This window comes from Pituophis catenifer, unplaced genomic scaffold (genome assembly GCF_029215685.1).
Source record: "Pituophis catenifer annectens isolate HBS135680 unplaced genomic scaffold, rPitCat1.0.hap2 SCAF_3, whole genome shotgun sequence".
Classification (NCBI taxonomy): domain Eukaryota; kingdom Metazoa; phylum Chordata; class Lepidosauria; order Squamata; family Colubridae; genus Pituophis; species Pituophis catenifer.
In genome coordinates this window covers 136934772-136946847 of record NW_027256883.1, presented here as the reverse complement: position 1 = coordinate 136946847, position 12076 = coordinate 136934772, and the positions used below count along the sequence as shown (strand labels likewise).

At 37.1% G+C, this 12076-nt stretch overlaps 1 protein-coding gene across 1 annotated transcript in view; it reads right to left on the bottom strand.

Moving 5' to 3' along the window:
- The window catches only part of ZNHIT6 (zinc finger HIT-type containing 6), a 40037-nt gene extending 29282 nt beyond the window's left edge, over positions 1-10755 (bottom strand). The window contains exons 1-5 of the mRNA XM_070939414.1: positions 10661-10755; positions 6477-6542; positions 6282-6388; positions 4329-4414; positions 2931-3034 (exon numbers count right to left, since the gene is read on the bottom strand). Coding sequence (XP_070795515.1) covers positions 2931-3034; positions 4329-4414; positions 6282-6388; positions 6477-6542; positions 10661-10731 — 434 coding nt within the window. The 5' untranslated portion in view covers positions 10732-10755. The remainder of the gene's footprint in view (positions 1-2930; positions 3035-4328; positions 4415-6281; positions 6389-6476; positions 6543-10660) is intronic.
- Positions 10756-12076: the final 1321 nt, after the last annotated feature.

The following is a 12076-nucleotide window of genomic DNA, read 5'->3' as shown; positions in this document are numbered from 1 at the left end:
CTGCAAAATGACTTTAGCTGAAGCCATTCTTTTTCATGTTTAGTCCTGCTTTGTTTCTTGATTGCCATTCATTGGGGGCGGGGGAGGGATGGGGGAATTTAGGAATGTGGTGCCTCAGCTGCTAGTCAAAACAAAAAACAAAAACAAAAAACCTTTCCAAGGTTATGTCAACAGACACCTGTCGAAGCTGAACAGGAAACTCTGGCTGAATTGATTGGCCCATATGACCTAAAACACACGGGTGGGGGGGAATCCTATTCTTTTAACTATCTCTAAGTGCAGGAACTATTTAGAGTTACCTTCGCCTTTCTAAATGGCGAGATGATGTACTCAATAAAGGGTTTCTTGAACCTGAACAAAGTGTCAGCGTCCTGACTTCCCGGAGTTCATTACTCGGAATGATGACAGAGCGTACAGCAGTAAAAAGCCACAATTACCTCATTTTCCAAAAATATTATCTTTTATGATCTTCTAAGCCTCAGTAACACTGATTCAGCCTCATTAAGTGATTATGAGGCATGACAAACTGTCAAAAATCTTTTAATTTTTTTTAGCAACACTACATCCCTGGAGTACGAATATGATAGGTGAAATTCCAAGACCATAATCATTATTAGAGGGGCCCCATATCAGTCTTGCATGTGACTGTGTGGTCTGTGCTTTTGGCCACAGAGAGTTTTTCCCAGAGAGAGAGCTGGATTATGAGACCGCACAGTCCATAGCTGGATGGAAGAGGCGGGAAAGAGGTTCAGGGTAGCCACATCCTAGAACCTCTTGGAATATATCTAGTAGATTAGAAGTTTGTATCTTGAGTTGAGCAAGGTTCTACTCATTAGGCATAAGCAAAAAGGACTGGATCCAACTGTGTCATCTCTGAGCTTGGGCCTGACATCAAGCTTGCCAAAAACATGGCATAACCTTCTAACTTATTAGATACATCTTGAAAGGTTCAAGGTTCTACTCTGAACCTCTTCCTCCTCCTCCTCCCCATTTCAGCTCAGAAATGTGCAATCTCTTAATCTGGACTTCTCTCTGGCAAAGCTCTGGTTTGCCAAAACTGTTTCCTGTCGCTTCTCTATGTGCACATTCCTACCACTGTGAACAGGGGAAATGTAGCATTAAAAAATGTTCATAAAGAGAGACAAATCTCTCTTCAGCACAATTTGTCCCCTAACTGCCATGTTGCTACCAGGATACTGAATTTGCCAATTTCTCTTAGATTGTAACATTCTGATGAGAAATACTAGATTATTCTTTCAACATGTTTTTGGGGATGAGAACAATGGTTCAAATTGTATACCAAAACAGTTATGATGCCTGATTAGATCTAGTAAGACTACATAACGTTCTGATATAATTAGACATGTCAGATTTTTTTTTAGCAACCAACACTACTATTTTAGGACTTCATCAACATTTTTTCTCTACAGGCAGCATCTGAAATAAATATTTAAAAGATTTTAAATTGGACAGATCATTGTATAAGCAAAACTTTTTATAAGTGATTACCTTATTGCTACAATGATCTGTATTAACTCACTGAATTGGATCAGAACCAGGGTGGATTTTATTTAAATCGAGTTGATTTAAATCACAATTTAAATCATGATTTAAATCACTAGTAAAAAGGCTTGATTTAAATCAACTCGATTTAAATCATAATTTTTAAAGAGCAACTGTCATCTCTGCTACTCCTTTGACCCACTGTTGACTCACCGATAGTCCCAGTGTTGCAGAATATACAGCCTCATGCTACATAACTAAGCTCCATTTCATGCTGAATAAACTAAATTATTTATGTATCTTAAATAGAAAAAATCTTATGATAGATTTTTACCCCCAAAGTTTTTTATTAAAATAAATTCGATAAAAAAAAAATCCGATTTAAATCAAAAAAATCCAATTTAAATAAAAAAAATCTGATTTTTTTGATTTTTTTTTAAAAAATCATTGATTTTTATCCACCCTGATCAGAACTGAAACCTATGTTGGTGAAAACAGGAGCAAGATCAGCACATTTCTATTACAAAAATTACATTTACATTTGTTGTGGCAAATTTTAAACTGACATTGTCTTATTAAAGTTGAGATTTTTACACGTTTTTGTGATATTTTGTGATTAGTTAGATTTCTACTTACAACATAGAAGTATACTGTCCAGTATATTAATTTCTTCTTGCAAATGCCTTATAGTAACATGAAATATTTGCAAGAGAGCCATCTATTGGTTTGTAGAATTATAGCCAATTTAGTCTTTGCAAGAAACAAAGAACCTTGTGCATAGGTTTTGTGGATCAACATCTATTTCATCCACTGAAAGAATAGTTATTAAAACAGACTGTGCAATGGTGACAGATTATAACATTTGTATATAAATATGCAGACATGATTTATAGAGAAACAAATATGTCTCTGTTGTTACACAAAAGCTCCCCCTATCTAATTCACAATTATACTCCTTGAAAACAATGAAACGTATTAGCATCTTGTTGGCTGAAAAATCATCTTTCTTTTCTATCATTCTCTGGAATAAAGCTAAAAAGCTTTTATCATTCTACTGTTAATATCTCAATATAAGGAGTACAAGGTTAGATGCATACATAGAGAGTACACACCAAGAAAACATAAATATAAATCAGTCAAAGGGCAACTGTATTCAGAATGATGAAAAGCAATCAGAACTCCTGTGGGTCAATGAGGAAAATAATTCAGATGTTATAGCCGGATAACATCTTATTAGGATCAATCAAGAAACCCTTTCAGACTTGTGTTGTGATGCTGTGCACCAAGTAGATAAGCGGCAGAATATATCCAACATTGCAATGAATTTCATCGCTTGCTTGCCTTAAGACACTTACATATAAAAGCCATATTTAGAATGAGGGGTTTTGCTAAGCTAACATCCAAGCTAATAACAGCTAGAAACTTACTTATTGCTGTAAAATGTAGAATTCTCTCGTCTCTTTGTGAAGCCAATTGGTAAAGTTTGTAAGCAGATCTTGCACCTCCGAGCTCGGTTTCTCAGAAAGTTTACCTGACGGAAGATGCAAGTTTTTTTGTTTTTTTTTAAATTACTTTCAAATATGAACTACTTTAAAGAATTATTTTGAGAAACTGTGGTTTAGTACTACTAAGCTTCGCACTCAAGACCCAATTTTTTTTTTTTTTTGAGAATCATAGAATCTTTTGCATTCATTTAGTATCATGTCGAAATCTTGTTTTAATAAACCATGGTGAAGATTAAGCTTATATTTTAGTCCCTAAAACAGAAAAAAACTTCTAATCTCCTCATGGCCCAACTATAAAACATAGGAGTGCAATATTTACAAGCTTATTTTTTTAACAGTAAACTATAATTGAATGTTATGTTGAAAGCAGATGCATTATGTTTCACAGAATAGATTAGACACTCAAATCATTTCTATATGAGGATCTTTGCATTCACGAATATGTGGGCCTTAATCACTAAAGGCTAACAAGATTGGAAACATATTCAGGATATGTATTGCCTATCTGGGTGTATAAGGCAAAGCATAGCAAGTATCCTATACAAATAAAAAACAAACCCCTGAAAACCTATTGCTATATTGCTATAATTGCAGTTATTTCTTGCATTTCTAACTGAGAAACTTCCACTTTGCCAGCTGTCATTCCCTTGTCTTTATTCAGCAGAACTACGTTGAGTTTTTACTTGTGCCTTCAAAGTGTCAGGCACTGCTCCCAAACAGATGCTTCCAAGTGAAACCAAACAGCTTAACCATTTTCCTTTTTACAGTCATTCCCTAATCATTCTGCAGACGCACTTCCTGCTTCTCCCAAGCAGCAATTATCAAAGAGGAAAAAAGAAGGTAGAAAAACACCTTTCAAACAATAAAATGGTTCTTCCATTGGACAATGCTTCCTACAAAATTCTTGTGTATCACTTGTTTTATGCAGAATATGGGTTTATTAATAGCTCTAGAATTTTACCATTGTAACAAGGAGAAATGCTCTCCATTTTGAAGTGTCTTCAGTACATTAGCTCCTCCAAGGACATTCTAGTAATTTCTGCTATTTCTCTTTGTTCTTTCCTTTCTATTTCCCTCAAACTTAACAAAGTTAAGAGCAGGGGCTTCCATGCAGAGATATATGCAGTCCTTCAGTTATGACTGGCCACTTAGCGACTGTTCAAAGGACTTAGGACCTGGATTTGAAGTTCCAATGGTCAGCCTTTCTTCATAGTCATGTGCCCAATCTTTGGGTTCTCGGCAATACAGCTGCATTATGGTTGTTTGCAATGTCATGCTGTCATGTGACTGTGTTTTACAAAGGTTTTGCTGAAAACTTACAAATCGATTACTTTTGGGTTTATGAGAAAGAGTATCTCGAGCAGCCCGGTCAGTCATTCTTCCCCCGTCTTCTAGAAACCGATAGTCTGAAGAAGAAAATCAAGAAATAATACATAATACATAAATAATACATATTTAACATTAAAATGTTCAGTGTGCATAAGATTAAAAGATTCAGTGTATATAGGTTAAGATTTTGCAATACCATTTAAATAAAGCTATTATTATGATCAAAGTCAAACACAAACCTACCATATAACCCCAGGAAAAGACAAATTTAAGGAGAAGCTGAGATTTCGTGTTTTATTTTGATTTTTTAAATTCTTTATGCTGTTTTGTATGCTAGATCTGACTAGTCATTGACTGTAAATAATTTTTACTATTATTATTGCTGAGAAGTATAGTGTACCAATTCCATACCTGTTTTCAAGTAGTTTTTCAAGATTTGGAGTATGAATATCCCTGTTTTAAGCTGTTGGTTTGAGCTCCAAGTTTGGCAATTTGGTTGCAAACGTTTCATAACCATTCAAGGAGACATTCTCAGTGCATTTTGAGTTTGAGTCAGCAATACAAATGCATTATGGTTATTTTCAGTGTCCTGCAGTCATGTGACTGCATTTTACAAAGGTTTTGCTGAAAACTTACAAAGTTTTCTTTTGGGTTTATGAGAAATAGCATCTTGAGCATCAAGTCATAACACACTGATGATGTCTCCTCGAATGGTGATGAAACATTTGCAACCAAGTTGCCAAACTCTGAGCTCAAACCAACAGCCTAACTACCAACCCGAGCTACTAATAGTCAAACACATTTCATCCCTATTTTAAACTGTGATTGAAATATGCTATGCATTTGATGAAATTTTAAGTATCTCTATATGAGCTAGGATTGTTTTTCAGTTAAGAAAAATACTTACATTGCCTCATTCTCAGTCCAAAACATTCTCAACCTATCTTTGTATTCTATCCAACATACTTTATTGTGTTTGTTTTAGGATACTAGGGCAAACTACACTGCTAGTACAGTAAGAAGGAGCTTAGTATTGGCATAGTAGCAAGAGTTTATTAAAAAAACAAATTTTAATTTTATAATTCTTATATTTTTTTTAAAAAAAAACTACATAGCACTATACTAGTCTAGGTCACGGGTGGGCAATTGTGGCTCTTTTACAACCTGTTGACTTCAACTCCCAGAATTCCTGAGACAGCTTGGCCTAGGTCATTGGTTACCCCTGGTCTAGGTCATTGCTTATCCCAAGCCCTAAAATACCTTGAGTAGTTTTTGTCACTGTGTTTTTGTATTTACCAGCAGAGCTCATTATTTCTGGACTGTCAGACTTTCCGTAGCTTGCCAATTTTGTTATCAGTAAGCTAACTACGTATATCCGCATTCCTTTCTTTCTATTTCACTCTTTTCTTTGTTCTCTTGCCAAGAGAAGTCCGGCTGCAGAGATGTAGTCGGTAGGAACTTTACCAAAATGTAACAATTTAATTATTTTAAATCAGTAAGATGTTTTATTTTCTTCTTTACAATAAATATGAGTTTAAGTATTCCGGTTTTATTTTTCAAAAGTATACACAAGGAAAATGCCACGATCCAGGCAATTACCCCAGGAAGGTAACGGGACTAATTGCCTCTGACAGTTTTATTGGACTAATACTAATACAAGAGCCTTGGTAGTACAGGGGTTTAAGGCACCCTGTTATTAAGCTGGTTATTAAAACCAGCTGCCTGCAATTACTGCAGGGTTCGAATCTCGCCAAGGCTCAAGGTTGACTCAGCCTTCCATCCTTTCTAAGGTAGGTGAAATGAGGACCCAGTTGTGGGGGCAATAAGCTGACTTTGTATAAATATACAAAAGGATGAAGACTATTGCTGAGCACATTGTAAGCCGCCCTGAGTCTTCGGAGAAGGGCGGCATATAAATCAAATTAAAAAAAAAAAAACTCTTACCACTTAGAAGAGTTAAGTTGCTGAACTCATTCACTGAAACAAAGGCCGCCTTTTCTCTGATTCCATTACAGCTGTATAAAGCTTTATGTTTTTTTACACAAGCCAAACTGAAAACACAAAAGCAAAGAAACATTGTTATTTTATTTTCAGCATCTAATTTTTTTTTTAAAAAAAATGTCTTTGATTTATACCTACCTGCATGAATATTTCATACATCGAGGGCATCTGTATTTTGCTATTTCTGTATTACACAGTTCGCATCTAAAAAAAATGAAATTTGAGATGCTACACTTACAGGTGAACAGCACAGAAAAAAGTCTCTACACAGGGGAATATTGGAAAAGGCAAACTAGTGAAGAAAAATTACCAGAACTTTTCACTTCTGTTTAAGTGCAAATTCTCATTAGCAGCCTTGGCTATCTCCCCAAAACTGATTTATTACAAATTAATAAACCCTCTCAGGATGTCTTTGCTATGACAGCATTCCACTGCATTTCCTGCAAAAGGTGTTAAAATACTGTTACTGATAATCTGAGCCCCTTGAAGCTTCCAATGAGAATCAACACAACAGGATTCCACATCCTGTTAATGGCCGCTCTCAGAATTCTGTCTTATCGTTTGTCAGCAGCATCCTGGTAAATGCTGCTTTGTCATTTCTTGCCAGTAGAAGCAACTAAACAATAGAAATTCTTTCCCATGGTTTGTTTAGCACGAAATAAAATTGAGTAACTTGGACTGGTGCCCCATCAGCTAGAGAAGATGCATCAGAGCTCCAATTGGCACATCATACTAAATCAGAAATACACAACATGAACATCAGCACTTTGTGATCTGCTCTACAATCAGTTCCTGGCTGGGTCTTGTAATTGATAGCACACCTATATTAAATTTAAAAAAATCAAATCCTAATGGTGGGTTTTTGTACCACATGAAATCAAATAGTCACAATATGTGAGCCTGGGCATTGGGATGCCACTATTCTAAAAATCTGTATGTTTAAAAAACACCAAATTCACGTGATTTTGTGTCTTCCTGTTTTACACAGTATCTGATTACTTAAATAATACAACAAATTCTAGATGGCTACAGAAAGGTACAGAAAACTCTAATTTCTTGGGGCCATCTAAGTTTTCCAGTTTTTGCAGCCCAGATAAGGTAGCGTTTCCCCTCGTTAGGTATATATCATCTTCCAGCTCTCTGACAGATGATGGTTAATTTTTTGCTTACTAAGTAATTTCACAAGAGTTCCATTCAATTAAACATCCTTTTTGAAAGTCTAAATCAGAGGTCTTCAAACTTGGCAGTTTTGAGACTTGTGGACTTCAGCTCCCAGAATTCTCCAGCCAGCATAGCTGTCCACAAGTCTTAAAGCTGCCAAGTTTGGGGACCCCTGGTCTAAATGTATAAGCAGCCAAACAAATCTTTTGGAGCAAAATAAGCCTGATCACAAGCCATACCCTTTCTTCTATACATTGCTTTATGTATAAAATCAGAGCATGATGACCTTGTTTACATGGAACTAACTCAATTTTTAATTTTAACGGCTGTGAAGTTTTTCCTTTCAGAAAGGCCAAGCGTCAGGTTGCTGACTTAGCATTTTCTGAATTGTGCTTTGAACCTATGTCAAACTGACCCAGACATAATTCAACAAAGTAAATGCTGAGAAACCATTTTTAGATACAGGGAGAACAGGACATCTTCAGGATTGTCACTATAGAAGTATAGTCCTAAAGAAGTCCTGTTCTTCTTCATATCTATAAATGGATTATTAGTTGTACTTGCAATTCTCACTTGTATGTTAAGATAAAAGCCTAAAATAATGATGACTAATATTTGTGAAAAGCATAAGAGCTTCAATAGAACAAAGATGCCTTGATGGGAAATAATGCAAAGTAAGCAGAAGAATTTTGTAAAAACAGTATGCTTAATGATTTTGCTTTTTAAATGTGTTACATCTAATATTTATTTTATTTTATTTATGTAACTATATTTATAGAGCGTAATTGTATTGGGATTTTCACCATGAGTAAATGTACTGTGGTCAGAGGGAGCTCAAGGTGTTACATGTTACAAAGATCATAGACTGCCCAGCTCTGAGCTACAAAGTGAAATGTAATTTCAATTTCTGTTCAATGATTTCCAAAATGGATTGGCTGATTTTTTCCCCCAGAACAGCATTTCTAAAATTTATACTGCAGACATGACAACTGTGATGATGCTTACATGAACATATTCAATAAAAAAACCCATGTATGTACAGTATACTCCAAAATGAATATGATAAAGAAACCATGTTTGCCTGTCATATGCACAAAGCAGCCAACAAGAAGTCTTTGAACTGAGCACACATAATATCCTTCTGTTTGTTCATATCTTTTTAGGAGCATTCATATGGGATATGCAAAAGTTCAAGTCCATCCATGTTAGATGTAAAAATATAGCACCAAAGTACAATAGTCCAAATAAATACACAAATAATATGAACTTGTGCCATGCTTCTGTCACAAGCATCCTTCCTGATCAATATAGTCCACATATTTAGACAGCTATGGTCACCTAAATCTTTGTATACCTAATTTGAATATTGGGAAATGTTTTATTTCAAAAAATCTCTTACATTTTATACATTTATCTATTTGTTTATTTATTCTTTTTCCAAAGCCATAAGACCAAGTGACTCTGGGCTGCTTACAATTCTAAAATTCTAAAATAATGAAAAAACATTTAAACCCTAAAAACACCCATAAATAACTACGAACAGCAGCTGTGATGATTAATCAACTAATAATAAAGCCAAGTACAGGTAGTCCTTGTCTTACGACCACAATTGAACCCAAAATTTCTGTTGCTAAGTGAGATATTTCTTAAGTGAGTTTTGCCCCATTTTATGAGTTTTCTTGCCATAGTTGTTGAGCAAAACATTGCAGTTGTTAAAGTTAGTGACCTGGTAGTTAAGTGAATCTGGCTTCCACATTGACTTTGCTTGTCAGGTCACAAAAGGTGATCACATGATCCCAGGACACTGCAACCATCCTAGATATGAACCACCTGCCAAGCATCTGAATTTTGATCATGTGACCATAGGGATGTTGCAAAGATCAAAACAGTGAAAAATGGTCATAAATCATTTTTTTCAGCACTGTATTAACTTTGAGTGATCACTAAACAAATTGTTGTAAATCGACAACTACCTTACATAGCCAAGTTTTTAAAGCTTTGTGAAAAGCCAATAGGGTCATTATATTTGAATATTCTAAGTGAATAACCTAAGGGTTTAATCCAACTAACACAATTATTTGGCTCCAATAATAATGTGTCTCTTGAGGAATTCTACACTTAATATGGACATCAAAAATTCTTGCACTGCATAATGTTCAATTGCTCTCAAATATTTCCATGTGGTTTTCCCCCTTCAGCTTCTTATATTTAACTGGTGTTTGCTTTAGATATTGTCCTGTTTATATAAAGTGTATACAGTACAGATAGTCCTCCTCCTACGATCACAATTAAGCCCAACATTTCTGTTGCCGAGCGAGACATTTCTTAAGTGAACATTGGTCCCATTTTACGACCTCCCTTGCCACAGCTGTTAAGTGAATCACTGCAGTTTGTTAAAGTTAGCAACATGGTTGTTAAATGAATCTGGCTTCCCCATTGACTTTGCTTGTCATAAAGTCAAAAAAAAGGTGATCACATGACCCTGGGACACTGCAAGAGTCATAAAAATGAGCCAGTTGCCAAGCAGCTGAATTTTGATCACATGGTCGTTGTACTGGTCGTTAAGTGTGAAAAACAGTCATACGTCACTTTTTTCAGTGTAACTTCGAACGGTCACTAAAATGAACTGTTTTAAAATTGAGGACTACCTCAGTATGAAATACAGAGGTAGCCCTCCACTAAATTGTTTAGTGACTGTTCGAAGTTACACTGAAAAAAAGTGACTTATAACTGTTTTTCGCACTTAACGACCATTACAGCATCTCCATGTGATCAAAATACATATCCATTAAGCCTGGGGTTGGGAGGAATCATATTTTGCTGCCCTTACATCTGTGCAAGCCAGAATCCTTCAAAAGCAGCCGATTTCTTGAAAGAAACCGAGATCTACTTCCTCCGCTAAAGCTACATTATTGTAATTTGTACTCTTCCCAGGGAAGCATTCAAAGCAAGACGCAACTCCCGCCTCCCACTACTGGCTTGTAAATAGCAGCAGAGCAGCCGAAGCGAGGCTACAATGGAAGCTTGAGAGTCACAAGGTTTGTTTTTCCAATCCTCCATCAGTTTCCGCCTTGAAAAGCTCGGGCCCCGCCGCCGGCGAAGCCAGCCGGCCTGTGGCGAAGGAAGAGGTCGGAGGAAAGGGAAAGGCGGCCGGGGCCTACCTCCGCAGCGACATCTTCCGCTGAAGACGCTCGTCCGCCCCGCTCGGAGCGGCTCCCGTCGAGCTCGCCATGCTTGGCGCCGCGCTTGCCTCGCAGCCTAGAATGGCGCGACGCGGCTCGTTGAGAGCGCGAGACACCGCCCCCTAGCGACCGCGCGGAAAAGAAGCACTGGGGGGGAAAAAAAGAAGCCCCGCCCTTTGGAGGCCGCTGCGCGAGTTTTAGGGTTTCTTAGACCGGCCTCAGGTGTTTGGAAGTGGGAACGGATGGGGGGAATCGTTCCTGGCAGACCCGGGTAGGGAAAAGTGATGGAGGAGGAGGAGGTTCCTCTTTCCTTGTGGAGGAATCATGCGTGCAAAAGTGGTGCTTTTGGCCGTAGGCAGAGAAGACTGCAATGAGTAGTAATTTGTACTGAGACCAGGGAAAATAGGTGAGTCAACCCTCCCTTGAATCAAGGTGAATTCTGGATGAATATACAGTAGTGGCCAGAATTGTGGGAGCCTTTTTTGGGAAAAGTGTATTTTCTAAAACTAGAAAATACTAGCTAATAACTCCATTTTTGGAGGAGTAGTACCATAAAATTATATATCAATGGAAAGATAATTTAATCAAGAATGTAATGCAATAACTTTTATGAAGGATTTGCTGTTAGAATAGCAGTTACAGTATAAAGAAGAAAAGTAAAACAAGTAGAAAATCCGAGATATAAAAAACTTATCAGGTCGGTTAATACTTAGTTGTGTATTTAGCATGAATTAGGGCCTTAGAAGGTCTTCCCATGGAGTGAACCAAGTCTTTTAGTTCTGCAGCTGTTATAATGTGAAACTAAGATTGAATGATTGCTTCTATTAACTGGGTTTTATTGCTGGGTCGCTTCTGACTAACAAGTTTCTTTAGTTGGCTCCATAGATTTTCAATTGGGTTAAGATCTGGGCTATTCCCAGGGCATTCTAGCAGTGGAATATGATTATCTTGAAACTAAAAAAAAAGTGGTGGTGTTATTAGCCATCAAACCTCAAAAGTACACTTTTCCCAAGGGGTTTCCACAATTTTGGCCACTACTGTATGGATTGGGCAGAGTGGTTTTTTGCCAAAAATACAGAAGGGATTTTCTGTGCCCCCCCCTCTCAACTTCCCAGTCTAGTTTAACAGCCCTGGAATTTTTGGGTGCTATCCATCTGTCTATCAGATGCTTCCAACATCAGGCAAAGGTGGTAGAGGGCCACCATGTAAAAAAAAATATATCTTTGAAAGCTTGTGCAAAGAATCTCCTGGGATATGCCTGGCTCTCATTGGGAACCATGATGCAAGAAGGGAAGCAAAGGAGAAGAGTAGACCTTTGACTCTGATCAGCCCAAGTCAGGATGTCTTCTCCAGATGTTTTGGTGCCTGGCTTTTGGGAAACATCTGGCTGGCCTG